The 25,474-nt window shown below is 35.8% G+C and overlaps 1 protein-coding gene across 1 annotated transcript in view; it reads right to left on the bottom strand.

Moving 5' to 3' along the window:
• The window catches only part of LOC144440704 (uncharacterized), a 66,455-nt gene that overhangs the window by 27,019 nt on the left and 13,962 nt on the right, over positions 1-25,474 (bottom strand). Inside the window, exons 6-10 of the mRNA XM_078130088.1 lie at positions 8,702-8,818; positions 7,594-7,678; positions 5,196-5,569; positions 3,143-4,034; positions 1,462-2,819 (exon numbers count right to left, since the gene is read on the bottom strand). Coding sequence (XP_077986214.1) covers positions 1,462-2,819; positions 3,143-4,034; positions 5,196-5,569; positions 7,594-7,678; positions 8,702-8,818 — 2,826 coding nt within the window. The remainder of the gene's footprint in view (positions 1-1,461; positions 2,820-3,142; positions 4,035-5,195; positions 5,570-7,593; positions 7,679-8,701; positions 8,819-25,474) is intronic.

Here is a 25,474-nt window from a genome sequence, read left to right as displayed (position 1 = left end):
GGAAGCAAACAATTATACAATTGCATTTGAAATACTTGGTCAACATTCCTTCATTCGTCTGAATTTGTCATTTCACAAAATCTAAAATTTTCTTATTTTTCAGCAAATAAATTTTATGTCACTGTACTGAATCAAAAGAATGTAACAAACTACTGGTTTTGACATATTTAGAAGAAATCACAAAATAAACAGATTCAAAATTTGAATCAAACCTTCAATAAATTCCACAAAATTTAGGGTTTTTTTATCCTACAATGTACATTGAACTATTTAAACAATAATGTACGCCCTCCCAGCCCATAATGGACGAAAGCAAACTTTGAACGACATAATGGGAGAGGCGACAGCCGAGCCCATTATGGAGTGCAAAGTTTGCTTGAGTCCATTATGGACTGGGAGGGCGTACATTATTGTTATTATTTTATAGTTTCGCCAATTCCAGTGAATTTGTAGACCGAGAAACGCAAAACAACGTATAATATACACAGCGCTGAACATCGTCTGCCATGTTCGGCCCGGAAGCTGAATACTAATCATAGCGACACACGTACATACACGTACATACACATATACACTTCAATGAACTGCTGTTCATTGAAGTGAATTGTTTCATTTTAATTTCAATCTTTTAAAAAAAATTCTTATGGTGTTTACCCCATAATTTCCCTGTTCTTAAATACCCACACCGTTATTGCCTTACGGACATAAGCATGTATTGTTATGCTTGTTCCGGGGCCGCGATGCCCAATAACGGAGTACATTATCAGTAATAATGTACAGCGATGACGTCACAAAATTCCCTGGAATTGGTAATGCTATAATATAATTAAACAATAATGTACGCCCTCCCAGCCCATAATGGACGAAAGCAAACTTTGAACGACATAATGGGCGAGGCGACAGCCGAGCCCATTATGAAGTGCAAAGTTTGCTTGAGTCCATTATGGAGTGGGAGGGCGTACATTATTGTTATTATTTTATAGTTTTGCCATTTCCAGTGAATTTGTAGACCGAGAAACGCAAAACAACGTATAATATACACAGCGCTGAACATCGTCTGCCACGTTCGGCCCGGAAGCTGAATACTAATCATAGCGACACACGTACGTACACATACACACACATATACACTTCAATGAACTGCTGTGAACACAAATTTGTTTCATTTTAATTTCAATCTTTTAAAAAAAATTCTTATTGTGTTTACCCCATAATTTCCCTGTTCTTAAATACCCACACCTTTATTGCCTTACGGACATAAGCTTGTATTGTTATGCTCGTTCCGGGGCAGCGATGCCCAATAACGGAGTACATTATCAGTAATAATGTACAGCGATGACGTCACAAAATTCACTGGAATTGGTAATGCTATAATATAATATGTGATAATGCATCGATGGACAGTATTCTAAAGAATACAGCTACATATGCATGTTACGGAAAAGAAATATAAATACTCACTGAAATTGCAATTTGGACCTGTGTATCCATGGTAACAGACACACTGATAATCAATCCATCCATCGATGCAATCTCCTTTCTCGTTGCAAGGATCAGGGTCACACTGGTTGATGCGAGTACATCCACTGATAACGGTATTTTGTTCTGTTGGTAACAAGACATCTCCTGATTCACCATTGGTAACGTCACGTGTACAACCGATAAAGTTTTGTTGCGATCGACTGTTAGACACTATGCCTGATTCTATACCACCAATGAAGGTAGATGCAAATTGTCGTTGTTGCGCAAGTGTAACCGAGGAGATATCTTTAACGTCTTCACATACGCCACCTGGGCAGCCCGCGTCATGTAATTGAAGAATCATTGAGTTACCAGAAATGATCATTTGAATATCATGCCAGTCGGCGTCATTGAGACGACTTATTCCAAGTCCCCGTGTTTCGATTGTCTGCGTAGACGTACCATATCTCGCGTACACTCTCCCGTCATACAACTCTACCGCAAAGGAGCCATAATCATCTGGACTTTCACCACTGAACAGTAAAAGTCCTGACAGCACCGTTGTACGAAAACCAAGCGAAATATCGATACTGTTTTGGTTATTCGTTGACGTGTCTTTCATGTAGGAGTTGCCAGTGTAAGATGCCGCTGTGGACACACCACAATAATAACCAGTGAAGCCAGCAAGACATGTGCATGTATAATTATGAATGTTCAGGGGTTCGTATTGTAAGAATGGCACACATGTTGCACCATTTTGACATGCATGTCCACTATTGCAACCAATCAAAAGAACGGAACACTGCCGCCCGGCATACTCTGTAGTACACTGACATTCAAACGCATTAAATTTGTCAGTACAAGTTCCTCCATTTTCACATGGATTCGATTCGCATTCATTAATCTCCTCTTCGCAATGCGTCCCCTCCCATCCTGGAGAACACTGGCACTCGTAACCGTTATTCAAATCCATGCATGTCCCACCATTTGTACACGGACTGGATTCACACTCGTCGATGTTTGTCTCGCAATAATCGTCCCGAAATCCCGGCTGACACTGACAGGTAAAACCACTAGCGGTACTGTAATTGAACGCATCGTTAAAGTAACCTAGATTGTACAGTGTTCTGTTGGAGCGTTCCAGACACACTGCACCGTTGAGACACGGCCGACTAGCGCAATCATCAATGTCAGTTTCACAGTCTCGACCAGTATAGCCATCATAACACTGACACTGGTAGTCTTTGATAAGATCCTGGCACACTGCACCGTTCTGACAAGTGACGTTTACACAGTCATCAATGTTATTTTCGCAGAGAACACCATAAAAACCTGTGTTAGTACAATCACATATAAACCTGCATGATGAGAAAACAGAAAAACAAAGAGCTTAAAGGGTGCAACAGCTGTTTTAAGTCACTGTAAGGTCAAAAGAGCACACTCAGGTTAATAGTTGGGAGCAATGTAAAAGATTCGCAGGAAAGCACACACTGATAACACGGGCAAGGGAATGATTTTTTCCATTGTTTTCTTAACAACCAGAATGAACCTAATAAAAAGTCTCCCGTTACACCACCAATTTGGTATGCATCCTGTACATCTAATGGTGTAACATAATGATTCATTTCGCATGCAGCGTTACCAGGGTTACAAAATTTAACAAAGATAAATGGCTACGTACCTGTTAATTTGATCTGTGCATTGTCCCTGGTTCTGACACGGGTTACTGTCGCACTCGTCAATCTCAAACTCACATTGAGACCCATTATAGCCAGGTACACAGTGACACTCATATCCATTGACTAGATCCTCACACGTAGCGCCATTTTGACATGGATTGGACTCACATTCATCAATGTCAATCTGGCAATTGTCACCTTCAAATCCAGGAGCACAGTGACACAGAAACTTCCCCTGACTCTGTTCGCAAGTCGCACCATTCAAACACGGGTTTGATAGACATTCATCGACATCAACATCACAGTTATCACCATGGAAACCAGGCACACAGAAACACCGATAGGAGGCGTCATTCGTCTGTTGGCAAATAGCACCATTCATACAAGGCTGACTCGCACACTCGTCAATATCGGTTTCACAGTTCACGCCTGCAAAACCGGCCATGCAAGTACAGTTGTATCCTCCGTTGAAATTAACACACGTCGCACCATTAAGACATGGTGAATTATCACATTCATTTATATCGCTGGCGCAGTTTGCACCTTCAAAGCCATTCGGACAACGACATTCGTAACCATTCACAAGATCGTGACACTCCTCCCCTGTATTACACGTTGCTGTCGCACAATCATCAATGTCAGTCTCACAGTTGTCACCAATAAAACCACGCACACATGTACACGTGTAGTCCTGTGACTGACCAATACTATTACATGTAGCCCCATTCTGGCATGGAGTGAGAGCAATACATACATCGTACTCAATGTTACATGTCTTTCCTGTCCACTCGGATGTACAAGTACAGGAGAAATCATTAACGTCATCCACACAGGTGCCACTATTCAGACATGGATCGTCTGCACACTCATCAATGTTAGTTTCACAGTGTACACCTGAAATCAAATTAAAGAATAAAATTTAAGTTTACAAATGCTGATCAAAGCTGTCTATTCCTGTGCCAATTTGGAGTAATTGAGGAGTGAACTACAGCAAAATTATTACAATGAGAATTGTCATCTTGCAGCCTGAAAATACTCATGACCTAAGGGGTTTTATCACTACGACTCTCAGACTCGTCATGACAAAAACCCCTTAGGTCACTGGAGATAACATAATTATACCGGCACAAGTAATATCAAGGAATAATCAAGGAACCATAATGGCAATTTTGAACATTTTGATTTCGAACACAGCAGAACCAGTGACATAGACACGTGTTGTCGTGATGTAGAAATACCAGAGCATTCTATAATATTCCATATTTTTTTCAACTTTGCTTGTGCATTTTATAATGGCTGATATATGGTTGCTAAATGATATAATCAGTGTACATGGCAGTTTTTCAAGTTGTTGGTGACATTCACCACACAGCTCTCCCTAAGTTATTGTAGTACACTGTAACATGCTAGACTTTTTAGAAAACATAAATATGGTGATCATAACAACAAAATATTTGTAAGTTATTACTTTCTGAAGACAAAAGTGAAATATCAAACCACGACAAGTCACACAATGAGCATACGGTACACAATTTGAGGTCACTGAATATTCATCATTGGACAGTGAATTGTTTAATTTGCATACATCAACATATTCCATATATTTACTTTGTTCTTCAATTGTGCACTATATTTTATATAGAGCACAATCTGAGGAGTGAATATTCTCCATATCCATTGGACAGTGAATCATTTAATTTGCATACATCAATAATACACTGTGTACTTGCATAGATAAATACTAATGTGTTCTTCAATTGTTCACTATATTTTATATAGAGCACAATCCGAGGAGTGAATATACTCCATTGGACAGTGAATCATATTAATTTGCATACATCAAAAATACACTGTGTACTTACATAGATCAATACTAAATGTGTTCTCCAATTGTGCACTAAATGTTCTATAGAGCACAATCTGAGGACAGTGAATCTGCTCCATTGGCAATTAATCATGAGTATCTATTTAGCAAAAAAACAAATGTTTTCTGGGAACAAAACCAAACTATCCACCAAACAAGTAATGCAATGAGTTCCAGCAAGTAACACTCACCTTCAAAGCCTAGTACACAACTACAAGTGTAGCCAGCAATTTCATCATTACATGTAGCACCATTACCACAAGGGTTAGATAGACATTCATCTACAGGAAGTCTACAGCGTTCACCTGCATACCCATCCTGACATACACAACTATATCCGTTAATTCCATCAGTACAGGTGGCGTTATTATAGCATGGAGTAGATGAACACTCGTCAATATTATTATCACAGCGTGAGCCGTCATATCCAGCGACACACATACACGTATAGCCGTCTATTTGGTCTTGACAAGTAGCACCATTCTGGCAAGGATTGGAAGCGCACTCATTCATCTCTTGGTCGCATTGTTCTCCTGCATAGCCAGATGGACAGTCACAGGTATACCTAGAATCATGAGAAAATAAAAACAATCACACATTACTAGGTTTGTTTGCCAGCACAGCTTGACGGACAGTCACAGGTATACCTAGAATAGAATCATGAGGCACTAAAAACAGTCACACATTACGAGGTTTGTTTGCCAGCATACTAGTAGCCTCTCAGGTATGCCTAGATTGTAAATCAACAAAAAAATGTACAGTCATCATCATCAAGAGAGGCTTTTTATTCCATTAATTACAAAATGTTTTTATGATTATTACTATTTTGTTACCAAAGTTTACAACTCTCAGAAGTACTCCAACCACAACACTGAATTGTTGACACATTTTCAGAAAGAAATGTATGATCATGACCTGCCTAAAATATAATTCAACCTTCGCTGATCTCAGTGTTGGGAGAGTGAAAGGGTGTCACAGTTTTTGAATCCATTTGAGTCCAGATATTTTTTCTTGAGATCATTTTTTGTTGTTGACATTACAGTAGATACACATTGGTATTTACCATAAGGAGATGGACCTGCATGTAAGGTTAGATCAGGAATGGGAAGACTCCCTAGCATATGTTGATTCATCCCAATAGACTCCCTAGCATATGCTAATTCATCCCAATAGACTCCCTAGCATATGCCAGTCATCACATTAACTACAAGTGGCCATTTTCTATGCTTGCCCCTAATTACTGTCAACAGGTGACAGAAGAGTTATTAGCTACAACAGATTTCCTGTGATTAGACATTGGATCAATTTCTATGTGATAAATGTGAGGTGACTATTTTTAACCAAGATTCAAGTGTCTAGTACTGTTCACAATACTGCCATTTCATCAAACTTCATGTCAACCACATCTGTGTTCTCATTGTCTACAACATTTTTCTCCATTGATAATGTGATAAGTCACCATAAATAAGGCTGAACAAAAGAACCACTATTCCTCAATACAAAAAGGAGATAAAAATATCAAGACTTCCTCCCAATACAAACACCATGTGTTTGAACAACTTCAGAGTGTTAGCTATATCAAATCTCCTGGAGTTCTCTAATCAAAGTTTCCCAATGTTGTGGTATATTATGTATTGGGTAATTCTTCATATTTCAACAGACCTTTGAATATCTCTGGCTTCCCAAACCATACAAAATATTAACACATACATATATCACCTCGACTCTGACAACTGTGCGTCAATCTCTCTTGATTCCACTACTTAATAAATCAAAACTATTCAAACATTTCGACCATAACTCAATCATATTTTCCAGTGGGTTTGGCAAAGTTACAGATCAACTTTGCCAGAACACATCCATGAGAAATGGTACTTCAACTGGATCAGAAAGAGACTCTCTAAGAGCCTGGCTACTTTTGCTAAATTGCCTGTTAATTCATATAACAATATAATATCAGTTTGATGACTGTACTCTAGAGATAGTGTTTTGTCTTTGCCTGTTTTTCTTCTTTTTGAGTCGAAATCTCCATGTATTCAGTTTTTGTTTTGTTTTGTTTTGTTGTTGTTTTCTTCCCTTCCTTGATTTGTAGAAGCTTTGCAAATATTCAGAAATCCAATGAAATGGTGAAGATGCCCAGATAATATTTGTATTCTGATTATTATCACATGTATTGATGTGGTTCAACTAGATTAGTTGGCAGACAACTATTTTTTGATCCCCTTTCCCATTTATTTATGTAGGCATACTCTTCACAGACCTGTATTATTATTTTGTATCTGGAAATAAAGTCAGAATTTCCACAAATAGCGAAAGGACACTCACTGTGAAAGTGACTTCTTATAATGAGTTGGCTTTCGCTATCTGTCTAAATTCTTGGGTAACTACTGAGGGTATCTCATGCGATGAAATTGGATTTATAAATACAGCAATATCGGTCAAACTATTGTTAGCAAAATTAATGTAAGTAGCCAGGCTGTGAGAATATCTAGATCAGATGACAGCATATAACTAATATGCTATAATATGTCATCTGTATTTGAATTTGTTCACATAAAATGGCATTTATTTGTCACACAATATACTTACATATTATCACCATTCTGGCAAGTAGCTCCATTCTGACATGGAATAGATGTACATTCATCTATATCAATACAATCTGTACCAGAATCTGAAAAAAAGGAACAAATACAAATGTAGAACTTGTTACAAATACAAATGTTATCATTATAATCAGTGTTCTCCAAGGTTTGTTTTGAATGCAGGACGGCTTATTTAAATAATATATTCATATCATTTGCATAACAATAACAATTAGTTTTCTCAAAGAGGCTACAATTATTTCAAACTAAATGTCCAGAAACGACTAAACTTGAAAAAATATTTAAAAATTTGCATAACCTACATGTATATGGTGTCCTCAGATCTGGCCGAAATCTCAAATATATCTAGTAATATTATATCTATATCACATCAGATTCATAATTTTAAAAAAACACTGAATACAACTCCTGACAATTAATATGTGTATCAATTTTGCTGCTAAATATATCACTGAAATCAAACGCTAACAAAGAAAGGCACAATAGTTTTTGCAAATACAAATGTTAACATGTATTAACACAAACATCTATAATAACATCCCACGCTTCTCCCTAGCCTAGGAGGAAAGCTCACCAAATTTAAGTCCTGTGATACTGTATGGCAGTGGACACTTGAATTCTCGATCGGTACCTGCGATTGCATTTTACTTCATGATAGGGGGTCAAAATAGGAGAAGAATGTCTGACTTATTCTAAGGGCATGCCTATAGTAATCTGAGCCCACCACACAACTTGTCTGGTGGGCTGAGTAGGTAATGCATGGTGTATAATACTTGGATTGGAAGGCATGGTATCAACCAAGGAATCACATGTTTGTTATTGTTATGACACAAATAGGTGGTAGAATTCTATGTCAGGTAAAATGTCATCTTTGTATTAGGTTTGAATGAAATGAAATCAGCCATCGCATATTAGAAATGTGTCTGTGTACAACCAGACAGATGAAACTAACTGGTCCATCATGTGGTGTCTGTAAGGGGTGGCTAATAATAACATGTGTCTGTGTACAACCAGACAGATGGAACTCACTGGTCCATCATGTGGTGTCTGTAAGGGGTGGCTAATATTAACATTTTTTTTAAAGACCTTACCTGTTGTCCCTGGTGGGCATACACATGTATAATTGTTAACCCCATCTACACACTGGTATGGTGAATCGCAAGGATTGCCGCCAGCACACTCATCTGTATTAACTTGACAGTTCACTCCTATAGTTGGAAAGAACAAAAAGAGGAAATAAATCATACAGAATGACAAAACTGCTGACATCAGATTAAATGATCACAAAGTTTAAATACTGTCAGTACAACTTATATATGGCACGGTAACAGAAAAAGTGAAACCTGATAGAATGATACAATTCCCAAAACTGTATACATTATCATTTTTGAGAAATGAAAAAGTGCTTTCTCAAAAATACACACGGTTTCATTCTAAGTCAATGACATAAATGTACTGAAACCTACGGTACTGATAGGTAATGTCAAATATTAAAATTGACAATATTTTACAATGGGTAATACAGTATAAGTTGACACCAAAACATTTTACAGTGGTACCAAACATAAAGTACTGGTATAGTATTACTTCCAGCCTGACACCCTATATTTAGGGTGTAATTACATCACTTAAATATCCTCACGTCCGGTCTTTTTTTTTCATGGTTGTACAGCCCATGCAGTCTGCAGATCTGGGAGAAAACACAAAAATAACCCTCCCTACTTCTGTGAAGACAACTGCAGAGCCAATCATGAACAAGTAAATGGCATTTGCCTCACATACAACATGTACACACTTGCTCTAAAGTACTCAATACTCAATAAAACGAACAGTAACTGCCATAAATAGTACAATTGTAGATTGAGTGACAGGTTTGTTGAGAATTTTAAATAAAATTGTGTCGTCACACCACTTTAGACAAAATGTCCTGACCAGAAACAATTTTTTTTTGGCAGTAAGGTTTAAAAATGGAATAGATAGTATTGGCTATTTACATAATTTGTACATCTCTGTTGTTTAAGTTACATTTATATTCAAATAATTTAGAGTAGAGAGACTACCCTACCATCGCTGTAGTGTTCCTTGGGTTCCAAAACCTCAAGTATCACAAAATGTCACTTTCAAATTTTAATTTAAATTTTTAAGTATCAAGTATATCACTGCCACTTCATTTCAAACATTCCACACTAATTTGTTTGTAAATTTATTGATATACTATATGAGTCAACATTTAGAGGATAATTCAAAATACCACTCCACAATACAACAATTATAATTAAATACACTGTGTGTAGAACATACAAATGTAATTGAAATGTAAACAACGCACCAGAAACAATCTGTTGTTATGATTCTAGGCATCTTGTTACAACAGACATATGGTGGGAAAGTGTCCTGCCAACTACATCATGTAATCAACATGTGTTTAGTAAAACAAGCGTATAATGAGGGAATAGCAATGTTATGACATCATAGCTGTACATGTATACATATCACAACCAGTGATTTCCGTCTTTAAAAGTCACATCTTAGTTTTAAACCCCAATGTTTGAATACCACATTTCTGTTGAACTATTTCCATGGTCCACATCAGATATAAACAATCATATATTTATTTTGTAGTCATATGTAATTTTCTTTGAAAGTGTAGCTTGTTTTTGTTATCTGATGAAATAAACTTCATTCATTCATTTAATCATTCATTTATTCATTCATTCAATCATTCATTCATTCATTTATTCATTCAATCATTCATTCATTTATTCAATCATTCATTCATTCATTTATTCATTCATCCAATCATTCATTCATTCATTCATTTATTTATTCATTCATTTATTCATTTACTCATTCATTTATTCATTCATTCATTCATTCATTCAACCATCCAACCTTTCATTCATTCATTTATTCATTCATTCAATAATTCATTTACTCATTCATTCAATCATTCATTTACTCATTCATTCATTCACTCATTCATTCAATCATTCATTTATTCAATAATTCATTTACTCATTCATTCAATCATTCATTAATTAATTCATTCAATCATTAATTCATTCATTCACTCATTCATTTTTCTTTGCATTACAGCTACATATATTCTACCTCATCAGCAGTGGATTACATAGAACAATTCCTTGTTCTGAACCAACTATTTCCAATCATCTATAAATACCGATAACTGTTTAGTCTGGATTAACTGTGACCTCTAACCCCAAGACTGAAAGACAGATCTGAAATATTTGATGAAGGATATCACTAGACTAATAACTGTTTTGCACTTCTAAATTTTAACTCTCATCCAAACTGGTCCTTGCCCTAAAACATGTCAAAGGCATAGGCACATGAATCAATCTGCAACTACACCAATACACATTTCTAAAATTATCAACTTAAGTGAAGACCAAGTTTTTTCTATAGCCCTACCAGTTAACTGTTTTTCACACCTAATTTTAATTATCATCCTAATCTGACCTTTAACCTTTAACCTTTAACCTTTGACCATGACTTACTATACAGTCAGTCATTAATCAAACAGATTGATTCCAACTATATGAAATGTGTTTCTAATTTTTCATTTTATGAAAATAAGTTTGCTGAAACTAAAATACTTCTGATTTTCACATTTTTCATTTTATTACAAAAAAGAACAGGTATTTTAATGTACAAATGGCAGCATATATTATTACACCCTAAACCATGAACTTTTCCAAAGGTTGAACTCTTAAATCAATATCGTTTGTTTTCCCCAAACTTGAAAACCTACTGACCTAGTACTAGTACGTATATTTACGATTCACTTGTGATTAATGAGACCTTATTTCATCAATGTCTGTTTTTGTAGTCGCTCTTTTGACCTCGGGTCAAAGGTCAAATTCAATGGCTGACTGGACTTCGAGGAATTTGCAGCGAGGAGTGTTCCTGTACATTTTTACATGCCTGACGGTGACTGGATCCCTTCATGTACAGCAAATATTTCATTGGTAATAAATAACCCTGTAAATTGTAATATTTAAAGTTGAAGGTTTCAATTCCAGGCTCTCACATTAAGTTCTCACCATCAGCGTTTATCAATGGCACCTGTTTACACATTACGTAGAATCATTCTTATTTTTCAGGACCAACATTTTCTATAGTTTTTCTTACCTAGAGTTTTTTAATCCTAATCTAAAGTGGGCCTTTAAAATCTGATTGAAATGAAACCCGATGTAGTGTACACATTTTTGGCTGTTACGTTTACTGTACAGTTGTTTGTTCGTGCCCATTACATATATCTGACACAATACCACTGGTTTTCTTGAACACAATCTCATACTTACAAGTAGCCAACCAAAATCCATCTTATAATATAACATTCAACGTTTGAAATTGAAAGAAAGAGAACCACCAAACAATAATGATAACATGATCATTGTGTGTGCTCTGTGCACAAGCTCTTTTCAAACAGAGTGCTCTTACATGTACATGTAAGTACTGTACCCTATGTTTCGGTGCATTACGCACTCTCGTTCATTAAGTATATTTACTTAGCACTCTCAAGTGGCTTGGCAAAACCTATGGTATTGTGTCAGATGTATGTAACAAGCACTCACAAAAGAACAAACGACAATAAACGTAACAGCAGCCAAAGAGAAATCATGCCGTGTACACTACATGTACATCGGATTTCAATCCAACTGTGTGTTGTCATGACTATGGTACATTGCTCAAATTCAACTCCAATTTACTATTGATTTCCATTGGTCTATCAGACTAGTCACTACTAACCTATAAATGTTGGTATACATATATGTAAGTCTACATACAAATCAAAATCAATGTTACTATTTAGTAGCTAGTCCATGTGTCCTGGACTACTTCTACTAATTCTAAGCACTGTGAATATTGTAAGGTGAGAACATGATCATCTTCACTGTTACCAATCATAATATACATGGTCAGGGCTCAAATTTAACTTCTATAGCCCTGATAGTTTTGCAAATCATAATGATAATTATTCACTTGTGAAACCCATTGAGGACATTATGCCATAGGCTTCATCTTGTATAGTCTGATTGCTAATGTGGTCTCTAACTAAACCATGTTGAATGGAGGTGTAAATGGTAATGATACTGTATAGGGACTAGACTAGCTAGTGAGTGGAGGTGTAAATGGTAATGATACTGTATAGGGACTAGACTAGCTAGTGAGTGGAGGTGTAAATGGTAATGATACTGTATAGGGACTAGACTAGCTAGTGAGTGGAGGTGTAAATGGTAATGATACTGTATAGGGACTAGACTAGCTAGTGACTGGAGGTGTAAATGGTAATGATACTGTATAGGGACTAGACTAGCTAGTGAGTGGAGGTGTAAATGGTAATGATACTGTATAGGGACTAGACTAGCTAGTGAGTGGAGGTGTAAATGGTAATGATACTGTATAGGAACTAGACTACATCTCGTACAACCAACAAAACCATTGAGTCAATGCATGCAATGATAACCACCGGAAAGAGTGACACAAAACAATACCATATTGTACTATACTACTATTTCTATGGGCCTCACATGCAGACAACAAGATTTTCCAACAAGTGTACAGTAAATGTACATATATACAGCACTTATACTGGGCAAGTACAGCTTAGCATCCTCTCATAACCAGCTGTCTGAATATCTAAGACAAATCCATAACTTTCGTTTGTATGGGTTGAATTGATGCAAACAACTCGAGTACAGACTGCAGACATTGTGTTCAATCTGTGGTAAATCAACAGACATCCTTTCATATATAATTATGTTATATTTGCCTAGAGGGGAATGACCTACCCACCTCTGTAGGAAGTAGACAATGTGTATCCTTAGAAACCTGACACATTTTATAATAAATGAATTGGAAGGCCGACACAGAATCCAACTGAGTTACAACACAGTTTTGTAACAATTGGCTACAATGTCGTAAAGGCATGAGAGCCTAAAATCTTGACTACATGTAGCTACATGTACAACACTGTTAGTCCTGCTTGCGCGCGCAATTGCATGCAGACGGTGCAGGGGTCTAGATTACTGACATGACCCTCAACACCGTCCTGCAAAGAGCAATGTACTAATCCTATTTTGAGTGCGGGTGCAAAAATGCACCCGCACCAATTACAGAATAATTACGTACCCAACGATCAAATTTTAGCAATCGATCGAATACTAAGTTTACATCTATTTGATGATAACAGTCACTGGTAAGATAAAAAAAAAATGTTGAAATCAGAACTTTTCCAGTTCTGGCTGTAATTTCTAACGTCTTCCTTACAAACGCTGCCATATTTGATCGGGATAACAACTAGGTCATTGTACCTAAGGCGGAACCCTAAATTACGGTTGTACTTATGATTTCAGGATTTTTGGTCCTCCGAACTGGGACTTTTGTACCCATGGCGAGGTAAAATTACTAAATAGTCGATTTATTGCTAATATTTAACCACAGGGTGCGTTAATTCTTTAGTTATCAGCATTTCTGGTAAGCCCAGGTTTCACGGCTGGCTCTTTGCAGGACAGTGAAGGAAGGGACGACTTACTCACTATACAAGCAGGACTGCAACACTGTCTGTCTCTGTCTATCACTCATGTTGTAATGTCACATCAACAGATAAACAAATACATACACAGATCAATACATAACAATACATAACCTACATGTACATGTATAATAGACTACAACAACTCACTTAATGAATAAATAATCTTAAGATGAAAATAAATCAATAAGTGAAAGTAAGATGAAATAATTAAAGCCTGGAAATCATCCAAGTACAATGACTGTACCATAGCCCCTACAGATTTGTCACTAGCTTTCATACCCAGAGATCCTCCATACATGGACTGAACCATAGCCCCCACAGACTTGTCACTAACTTTCATACACAGAGATCCTCCATACATGGACTGAACCATAGCCCCTACAGATTTGTCACTAGCTTTCATACCCAGAGATCCTCCATACATGGACTGAACCATAGCCCCCACAGACTTGTCACTAACTTTCATACCCAGAGATCCTCCATACATGGACTGAACCATAGCCCCCACAGACTTGTCACTAACTTTCATACACAGAGATCCTCCATACATGGACTGAACCATAGCTTCCACAGACTTGTCACTAACTTTCATACCCAGAGATCCTCCATACATGGACTGAACCATAGCCCCACAGACTTGTCACTAATTTTCATACCCAGAGGTCCTCCATACATGGACTGAACCATAGCCTCCACAGACTTGTCACTGCCTTTCATTTCTAGAGATCCTCAATGATTGGATATGATGGCTTAGATTTGAAAAACAATGAGTTAGGCTAGTTGAACCTGGACATTCCATTTTGATACTCTTTTATATGCTGAACAATAAAGGGGGGGGGGGGGGGGGGGGTGTTACATTTGTATATCCAAGTTAGTAGATGGGGAAAGTGTACTTATAAAAGAAAAAAGAGTACATGCACGATGGGTCATGTATTGTAACTCAGTATCACATGAGGAAGATAAGACAAACATGTGAAAATAATAATACAATGTACAGGACTATAAATTTGAACAATTGAGATAACACAATACTGACTAGTACAATACTGACTAGTAGTAGTACATGGTGAGAAAGCTGTCTGTACCCTGTATACAATGTACATGTACATGCATCAATCGTGATTGAAACAATGAAGGTAGGACAGAACGACATAAAAGTGGTTTCTGTTATTAAAGCTTGAGGCATTTCTCCCCTGGTCATATTGAACAATAAAAGGGGGTGGGGTGTAATTAAATTGATAAAATACAGCAGACTATATCATACATGCATGAGCTATCACCCCTAACCAACTATCACTTAGGAGAATGTGTACAGTACAGTTTGTGCATGAGTTAATACGCCTTGCCAACAAATCGTCTACAAGTATTTAATATTGTGTGGGTTGACGTGAAAGAAATACGATGACATGATTAATTTTCTTATAAGACCTTGACATGTAGTCTCCCATCTTGTCATGACATGCTAAATACCAATGTCAGATGAGGAGTAAACATGTAGGTGTGAGAAAGTTACCTAGCAGAGCTAAAAAAAAAAAAAAAATTGTGGTCTTTAACGGCCCAGGTTTCAATCCCAGGTTCTCATGTTAGTTTCATCCATCAGTGGAACCATCAGGATTACAATGGACTAAACTTTATTTGCAGCTCTGCCTCACTACTATTTTGCACACTGTAATCCTAACCTGAACCTCTGTACAAAAGAATGCTTCTCTCTATGGAGCCACTGATAAGATAGTAACTATAAATCCAAGACTGTGTGACACAGGGGTTTTAAATGTTATTGCTTGTTTACCATTTTAGCCATGTGTATCTATTATTAATTAGTAATAATAATACGTCTATTGCTTTACAAGGCCTCCGGCCCATATACAGTGAAAGAGACTTTGAGTTTGTTGTAAATCTCTAAGTCTTACGTTGCATATGGGCCTGAGGCCTTGTAAAACAATAAATGTATTAGTATAGTATTAATATCATATTAATTAGTACATCATGTATGTTTTAACTTTTCATAGGTTTATTATCACAATCAAGACCACTTTACAACTTAATTGAAAACTTGACTGAACCAGACATTAATACCATTTCAATGTTAATTCAAAGTGCAACGACAACATGTTTATCTGTCCCCTAACCTGGCAGTGTTCATAGATGTATCGAACACTGTACATTAAAAGAACATATTCACTAACTATGACATTGATACTATGCCAAAGTCAGTAGCTGTAGTCAATAATCACATAATACTTTCACTTCCACTAATAGAATTCAATATGGTAGCTTCCATTTTGCATTACCCTGTCTACTGATGCAATGAGTGACTATGTCATGGATTCACTGCTGGAACAAATGACTCCATAAACAATTCTATTGGCTGGATTAAGTAACTATGCAACATCATATAGTTATCCAAATGTCAATGGATAATACATTGTAGAATGACATTGTGGAAACAATCCTCCAAACAAGTACACAGACTCGCTTTTCTCACACAGTTTCATTTTTCTGATTTATACAAGTTTGCATGAAAACTACGTAAGAAATCTGTTATGTCTGATCCCGACTATTTTTCACTTAAATCCAAATTTTAATCCACATCTGACACAGACTATCAAGAGTACCAACAAACTCAGCAAAGTAAAACTTAAGTTTTACAGTCCATTAGGCATTCATTTCCCTCACTTATTTCCCTCACTTAAACGCAAAGCATCATGGCTGGACTGTCATGCCTGATGTCAAAGACTACATGTGAATGTAATATAATATACCATCATTATTTGCTAGCGTCTGCAAGATCTAAAATTAGATTTACAGATCAATTTAATACCATATTTATATAATTCAGAATGTGATTAAATGATATAGCAAACATAAAATTTCTAAATTTTAGATGAAATTTCACGAATTTTTTTACTTTTAATCATATTTTTCACTTTACTAAATCTTCAAAGTATTATAACTATTAGTCATATTCCGATGGAGTATGTTATAAAAGGGGTCAAACTGAGTGTAAATCACCTGTTATATAGTTATCAAAGACCCCTGGATTCTAACCTGTTATTAGCCATCAACAATATGTTATCAGACTCTAAATTATCATTAATTTTAATGCTTTGAATAACAGGGTATCGTGCAAAGAAATATAAATTACCAAAAAAAATCAACAACAAAAAAAGATATGAAAGTGGAAATGTTTTTGCTAAGATTAGGGAACTCAGTATCAGAAATAGGGAGAGGTGTAAACTTGTCAGTGTTACATGTACCATAGAGTCTATGGTAATTTTGTTTGTGAACTCAGGTAAAATGACATGAGAACCCTGAGTAGATTTTACCTACTTACCACCCTTTAACAAAAAACACTGGGGAATAATGAGGTTCATTTGAAAATAAAGTAATCAGACAGCATTCAGTAAATGTTAACATCTACTGGTAGTTTTCTTACTTCAATTACATTCTATTGAGGGTGGTACGTAGATAAAATCTACACGTTCACAAGGTATTTTACAGAGGTGCCTCTCAGGAAATCATGGTGCAAGTCCCTACAAAGAATGAATGGATACCTATGCCACATTTTACTGGACCCCTCCCCTCAGTATGACCAGGGTTCCTAAACCCAATAGACTGCCACCAGTCACCTCTGCTAATTTTATCAATATCTAATTTCATTTTGTTATTAAAATCATTATAGACATATTCAAAACTTTTAGGGAATTTTAGGGCACCAAATATGCAATTTGGAAACATAGATTATTTCTCTATCTAATCAGTATTGACTCCACTAATAAATTAGCACATACCGTGGAGTGAAATCCCCCTCCACTGTCTATGGTTAGCACTAATGTGAGAACCAGGGATTCAAACATTGGTCTGGACTCTTTAAGCACTTGGCTGGGGTACTTTCAGTTTTCAACATTCAACAAATTTGTTCAAGTTTTGAATTACTTTTGTTGCATTACATATTTACACTCAATCTCACTCACACATAAATGTAACATCACATTTTCTCTCTAACACAACTCTGCCAAAGTGACACAACTGTTTTTCTCACCCACAAGTGACATTTCCATACTAATTTAAGTTTAAGGATAGCATGGCATTAAAATAAACAAATTCTAAAGACAAATTCCTCGATTTTTCAACAATATGAATTATTCAGATCATTTTTTTTGTATGCCTGACATATTTTAGTTATTTTCACACAATACATATATATCACAATAGTTTTCACTTTCAATTGCACAACAAGATAAACATATTATGACTCACTCTCACAAACTGTAGCATCTGTCAAAATTTTCCATTGTCCATATTCAAATAACTTTATAAATATTTTTAACACCAAAACCAGGTGCCTCAAGTCAGTTGTTATTGTTGTTGTTGTTGTTGTTGTTGTTGTTGTTGTTGTTGTTGTTGTTGTTGTGATTTTTTTGGTATGGTCAACAGTCTTATAGCTCCAATAACCACAATTACTTTTGATTCTGGTGGGCTTTGCTGTGGTTATTTTATTGTTTGTTTGTTTGTTTGCTTGTTTGTTTATCTTTGTTTGGGGTGGGTTTCTTTTAGGGGGTGGGGTTTGGCCTTTTTTTGTTCCACAGTTCACAAAACTAATGTTAGTTTTGCATTTTAACCCTACGCCGTTTCAAAATATTACTGGAGCTACAAGTCTCACAGACAGTAATATTACATACAGATCTGCAAAATAACTCAACAACTGTATAACAATGTCTTCCCACGGAGTCCATAATTATGATATTTCAAAAATTCACAAAGCACTTAAATTCTGTTACATTCATAAAGAATGCCTACTGGCTCACATATAACAAAATATTCACTGTAAGTTAAACCTCACAAAAAAAAATAATCATTTTTTCATTATTTAATACTTTAATATTTGATGTCGAAACTTTTATGAAGTGTTGCCACACTCCCTATTCTATATTAATAGTCAATTTCAAATAGTCATAAACATTTCAATGAAATCTATCATTTTACATAACTACCTTTCAATAATGAAATCAACGGACTGTGTACAAAGGTACATATTTTCTTAATACAGAAACCCATAGTTGTTGTTTACATAAAGACTTATACCTAAATCACTTGATAATTTCTATTCACACCCTTATCTTGGCCTCCAAGATAACCCATATAAGCTATGCCATGGTCAGGGTAGACTGTGTACAGTGAATACAATGGGGAGGACTATCCCGTACACAAACGAAGCCATACAAGTAACAATACATCAGTTTGAGCTATGTACATAGGGCTAGCTAAGTATACCTAAAACCTAGACCAACTTCAGTACAATGAAAAATTGTCTTTCCTTCTACAGCCTTAGTACTTGTAGAGTCAGTAGGGGTCATCAACGGATATATACACAATTGTATGGAAGCATAGGAAGGGAATAAAGGAAGCTGTTGACACTGAGAACAATCAAGTCAGTTCAAATTTGTACAAGTCTACAACCATCCAAGTACAGTACAGTAATGATCTTAAAGTAACATGTGCACTTGTACTACTTGTAGCAAATTTAGGTAAATAAGCATGAAGTTGAACTATTGATATGGTAATGAGTTTGACCAGTGTTACACAGATTCTGAGGCAGTGAACAATGCATTTGTACTACAATGTATATTGACTAAACATGAGAAGTGTGACCCTAATAGGAAATGTCTGAGGCAACAACACAGCTGTAAAGAGTGTAAACTACCACTCACAAATAAACTTCATGTCTTACCTGACGTGAACAGGACTAAAACTAGGGATAGACACAGCATGGTGGTGGGATTTTGAACGGAGAGTGAAAATAACCGATCCTCCATAACTGAAGTACAGTATATTACGAACGTTACAAAAATACTCTGTGATGTCTTTGAACACTGATCACACAGACATTGTACGTATTTGTCAGTCACTGGTTTACACAATCCAAGAGGTATTTTCTTCCAATTCCTGGTTAGATATACAGGCAATCTTCACAGAGAAAGTACAAGAAATCTGCACTCAATATAGTCTATGCTGTGTGATCCAGTTACCAGTATTGCTAAATGAAAATACCAGTGGCACTTCCCCTGGACCATACCATTCTATGCATAGGGGTGGCAAAAGTGAAAGTGTCACCCTTTCTCCCTTTTCGAGGCTTGAAAACAACTTAAATCTGTCACTGAACCAAAAACAAGACAGTCCTCAATTCAAACAAATACCAATATTACTGAAATGACATTTCATTTTGAGTTTTGTGAGGCTGGAGAGAGATTTTGTTTATTTGAAATTCAAATACCAGCAGACCCTGACTAGGTCACCCCATTGTTTGACCCATCAATAGATTTGTCCTTCAACAACACATCATGATGATCAGTGAGTGTACATTCCAGTTAGCAGACAATGGAATGTAGTAGGTGAGAAATCTGACACAGGTACATTTCTTTTGTTTTTATGACTCATCACTTCCTCATTACAGTTAACTGAATACCTTTCCAAGGAGTGGGAAGTGAAAGTTGGGATTAGGAAAACAATAGGCATACAGGAACTACAATAATAGGTACAATTCGTACAAACTCTACCTACAATGTATGGAGGTGTACTCGTGTTCATGGAGTCAGCTGGGTAAAATATTAATATAGTAAAAATTTCTCTGGTTGTCAGCCTTCAGGCAGGCAAGACATTACTAAATTCATACACAGTTGGGTCACAGACATGATTTGTTTCGGCATAGCTCTTGTGTACTCTTATGATCGAATGTCTCTATTTTTGGGGTCGTTTTTATTTTATGTTTGAAAAGTCTATGGTTCAAGGTCATGTTTTCAAACATGTGAGAGGAATCCAAAAACTCTTAACATCAAAAGTATAATTTAAAATAGCAAATGTAAAATTTAATTTTTGATATTTTTGTTGATGCTGTGGTTGACCTCAACCAGTTAATTGAGGCAGTTTACTAATTTAATAATCTCTTTGTATGTTTTCTGTAGAAATACTATAACATAACCGGGGGAAATGAATCTAAGTTTGAAAGAATCAGTATGGAAAATTTTCAGCCAAACTCTTGCATTTAAAATTTGTGTGGTTATACATTGGCTCAATTTCAATCTGTGATTAGGGATCAAAATTACAGTAGTCCAGAGTTACAACATACGGTATGTATAGACTACTAAACATTGTATCTAGACTACTGAATTTATGAGGTGGCACTGGTAGTCTCTTAGAGTAATGGAAATCAATAGAAAACATTCATGGCTTGAAAACTTGCAGTAGTCCTGGGCAACAGTGTATCTAGACTACCAAATTAGTAGTAGTCCTGGGTACATAGACTACTAAACAGTGTATCTAGACTACCAAATTAGCAGTAGTCCTGGGTACATAGACTACTAAACAGTGTATCTAGACTACCAAATTAGCAGTAGTCCTGGGTACATAGACTACTAAACATTGTATCTAGACTACCAAATTAGCAGTAGTCCTGGGTACATAGACTACTAAACAGTGTATCTAGACTACCAAATTAGCAGTAGTACAGGACACATAGACTACTAAACATTGTATCTAGACTACCAAATTAGCAGTAGTCCTGGGTACATAGACTACTAAACATTGTATCTAGACTACCAAATTAGCAGTAGTCCTGGGTACATAGACTACTAAACATTGTATCTAGACTACCAAATTAGCAGTAGTCCTGGGTACATAGACTACTAAACATTGTATCTAGACTACCAAATTAGCAGTAGTCCTGGGTACATACACTACTAAACATTGTATCTAGACTACCAAATTAGCAGTAGTCCTGGGTACATAGACTACTAAACATTGTATCTAGACTACCAAATTAGCAGTAGTCATGGGTAATAGACTACTAAACATTGTATCTAGACTACCAAATTAGCAGTAGTCCTGGTACATAGACTACTAAACACTGTATCTAGACTACCAAATTAGCAGTAGTCCTGGGTACATAGACTACTAAACATTGTATCTAGACTACCAAATTAGCAGTAGTCCTGGGTACATACACTACTAAACATTGTATCTAGACTACCAAATTAGCAGTAGTCATGGGTACATAGACTACTAAACAGTGTATCTAAACTACCCAATTAGCAGTAGTCCTGGGTACATAGACTACTAAACATTGTATCTAAACTACCCAATTAGCAGTAGTCCTGGGTACATAGACTACTAAACATTGTATCTAGACTACCAAATTAGCAGTAGTCCTGGTACATAGACTACTAAACATTGTATCTAGACTACCAAATTAGCAGTAGTCCAGGACACATAGACTACTAAACATTGTATCTAGACCACCAAATTAGCAGTAGTCCTGGGTACATAGACTACTAAACATTGTATCTAGACCACCAAATTAGCAGTAGTCCTGGGTACATAGACTACTAAACATTGTATCTAGACTACCAAATTAGCAGTAGTCCTGGGTACATAGACTACTAAACATTGTATCTAGACTACCAAATTAGCAGTAGTCCTGGGTACATAGACTACTAAACATTGTATCTAGACTACCAAATTAACAGTAGTCCAAGACACATAGACTACTAAACATTGTATCTAGACTACCAAATTAGTAGTAGTCCAAGACACATAGACTACTAAACATTGTATCTAGACTACCAAATTAGCAGTAGTCCTGGGTACATAGACTACTAAACATTGTATCTAGACCACCAAATTAGCAGTAGTCCTGGGTACATAGACTACTAAACATTGTATCTAGACTACCAAATTAGCAGTAGTCCTGGGTACATAGACTACTAAACATTGTATCTAGACTACCAAATTAGCAGTAGTCCTGGGTACATAGACTACTAAACATTGTATCTAGACTACCAAATTAACAGTAGTCCAAGACACATAGACTACTAAACATTGTATCTAGACTACCAAATTAGTAGTAGTCCAAGACACATAGACTACTAAACACTGTATCTAGACTACCAAATTAGCAGTAGTTCAGGACACAGACTACTAAACATTGTATCTAGACTACCAAATTAGCAGTAGTCCAGGACACATAGACTACTAAACAAATTGTATCTAGACTACCAAATTAGCAGTAGTCCAGGACACATAGACTACTAAACACTGTAGCTAGACTACCAAATTAGTAGTTGTCCAGGACACATAGACTACTAAACATTGTATCTACTAGATTACTAAACATTGTGTCTTGACTACCAAATTTATAAGGTGGTAGTCTGTTAGACAAATGAAATGAATAGAAAACTGTAGGTGAAACAGATCACTTGGCTAAATGTGAATACCACACACAGAAGTCAAATTCAGTCCTGCCACAAACCCTATGTAAAATTGTAGTTATATTAAAATGTCTGTCATATAAACTATTTATAGTAAATTGACTAGTAAAAGACTGCATGACTTGTTGTACTTGTACAAGTTTTATGTTCTTACATGACTAAAGTACACGGATAAATTTCTACTAGACATGGTTGATCCAGCTGTTTTGGAAACCTTCCAGAACATACATGCAGACCTCTTTTATTTGATTCCTAATAGACTATTCAAAATTACCTTTCAGCCCAGTTAATTAATCTCTGCTCAAAGCTCAGTACAGTCAGCTACTGGTTTTTCTACTGTATACTTTTTTTTTTAAGTTTTCTTGTTTTTATGACATAGAAAGAATTACACCACTCTAATTTAGGAGAGACTTTATGTCTGACAATAATAGTTAAGTCTGACGATATTCATGATGTAAAAAAGTGGAAACTCTCTAATAAAATTAACTGATTCTTCTCAACTAAGTTTGGGTATATAAACTGAGATCTTTTTGAATGCTAGGGTGTTCCACCCTCATATCTATCAGAAGAAAGTCCAATTAAGGTCTAGCAGCTAGACGAATAAGGAATTGGGTTTTGTTAGGATTTCGGGGTTTTTTTGGCAAGCATGCAAAAATTGCCAGACTAATTATTAACTATATGAATATCAATATTTATATAATGTTATAAGCTAGGGAATTAGGATTAGTGAGTTATGTTATGGTTAAGCAGAGGATTAGCCCTCCTATCATAATCCTGAATATTTATGATTGACAACAAATGTACACAGGGTTGCCACATAATTGTATTATTCACTGGTAATCGGTCATTTCAATCACATACATATATTTATTATCGTATTAATGTGAATGATAGGAATACATAACTGTCACCAATTATGGCTATATAATAAATGCATTACTTTTATAATTTATACTTATAACTAAACTGCAGATGTTACATGTCTGTTACTGTCAACTAGTGTTTAATATTCATCACACAGTCAGTAGACCTGAAAGTATTAAAGTCAAACATTTAAATGTCATATATTCACACTGTTAATGTTGCTTCAAACAAATAAGTATAAATTCTTGGTCTGTTTTGTCTATTTCTGCAGGCAAGGTCAAAGGTCAGATGATTGGTGCGGGTCATCATATATATAACATGTCATGTTTCAACCCAGTAAAGGATTCCTTCAGGCTGCTAGTCTGTATATCAATGGTAAGTGTTGACACCATTTCTAAACCACTAACTACATATAATTTATGTATGATGATGATGATGATGACCATATTTTTCAACCTTTTAAAACGATTTTCAAATTTATTTCACCGTCAAACAGACTAAATAACATAATTATACATATATCCATACATACATACATTAGTTTTTATTTTAATATTTAATGCAATTGATCATTGTTCTACGTTTAAACTTTCATTTTTTTTTGTGAAAAGGAAAATTATTGATGGTAGATTTTTAAAATGAATGGGACGACATTGTTTTCTATAATGTTAATATTTCGTAGTTGTTTACAAGCGGTGTGTAAATATTGCTGGTATAAATAATTGCCATGCTTCCTTTCTCTGTGGTTTTACTCAGAATATAACAAGAGAATAGTTGAAAGCATGCCTATTTATGGTTCAATGAAGCAATATGGTTGTCTTGTAAAAAATTCAATGGGCTCATTAGTTGCATTACTATACCTGTCAGCCTCTAATTATCATAAAAGTTAGCTACAATATTAATTGCTATAACTGGAGCAATTTTATGACTAATACGTTTTTGTTGCGTATAATCAGTGCGCCCTCTAATGATAGCCAAATTTTGTTGTTCTGGGTCAAAATGATATTTCTTGTTAGTCACCACATAGTAAGAGAAAGGGGAACATCAAATTTTGATGCATCACTAGAAATTGTGTGTATCAGTGGCACATCAAATTGGCTTAGAGGGCATACTGTATACAATGTATGGTTACTGCACTGACTGTGACTTCCACAGTTCTCGTCTTCTCAAAGCTC

This window comes from Glandiceps talaboti, chromosome 10 (assembly GCF_964340395.1).
Source record: "Glandiceps talaboti chromosome 10, keGlaTala1.1, whole genome shotgun sequence".
NCBI classification, from domain to species: Eukaryota; Metazoa; Hemichordata; class Enteropneusta; family Spengelidae; genus Glandiceps; species Glandiceps talaboti.
Note: the sequence above shows the minus strand (reverse complement) of the source record. Positions and strands in the feature narration are given on the sequence as shown.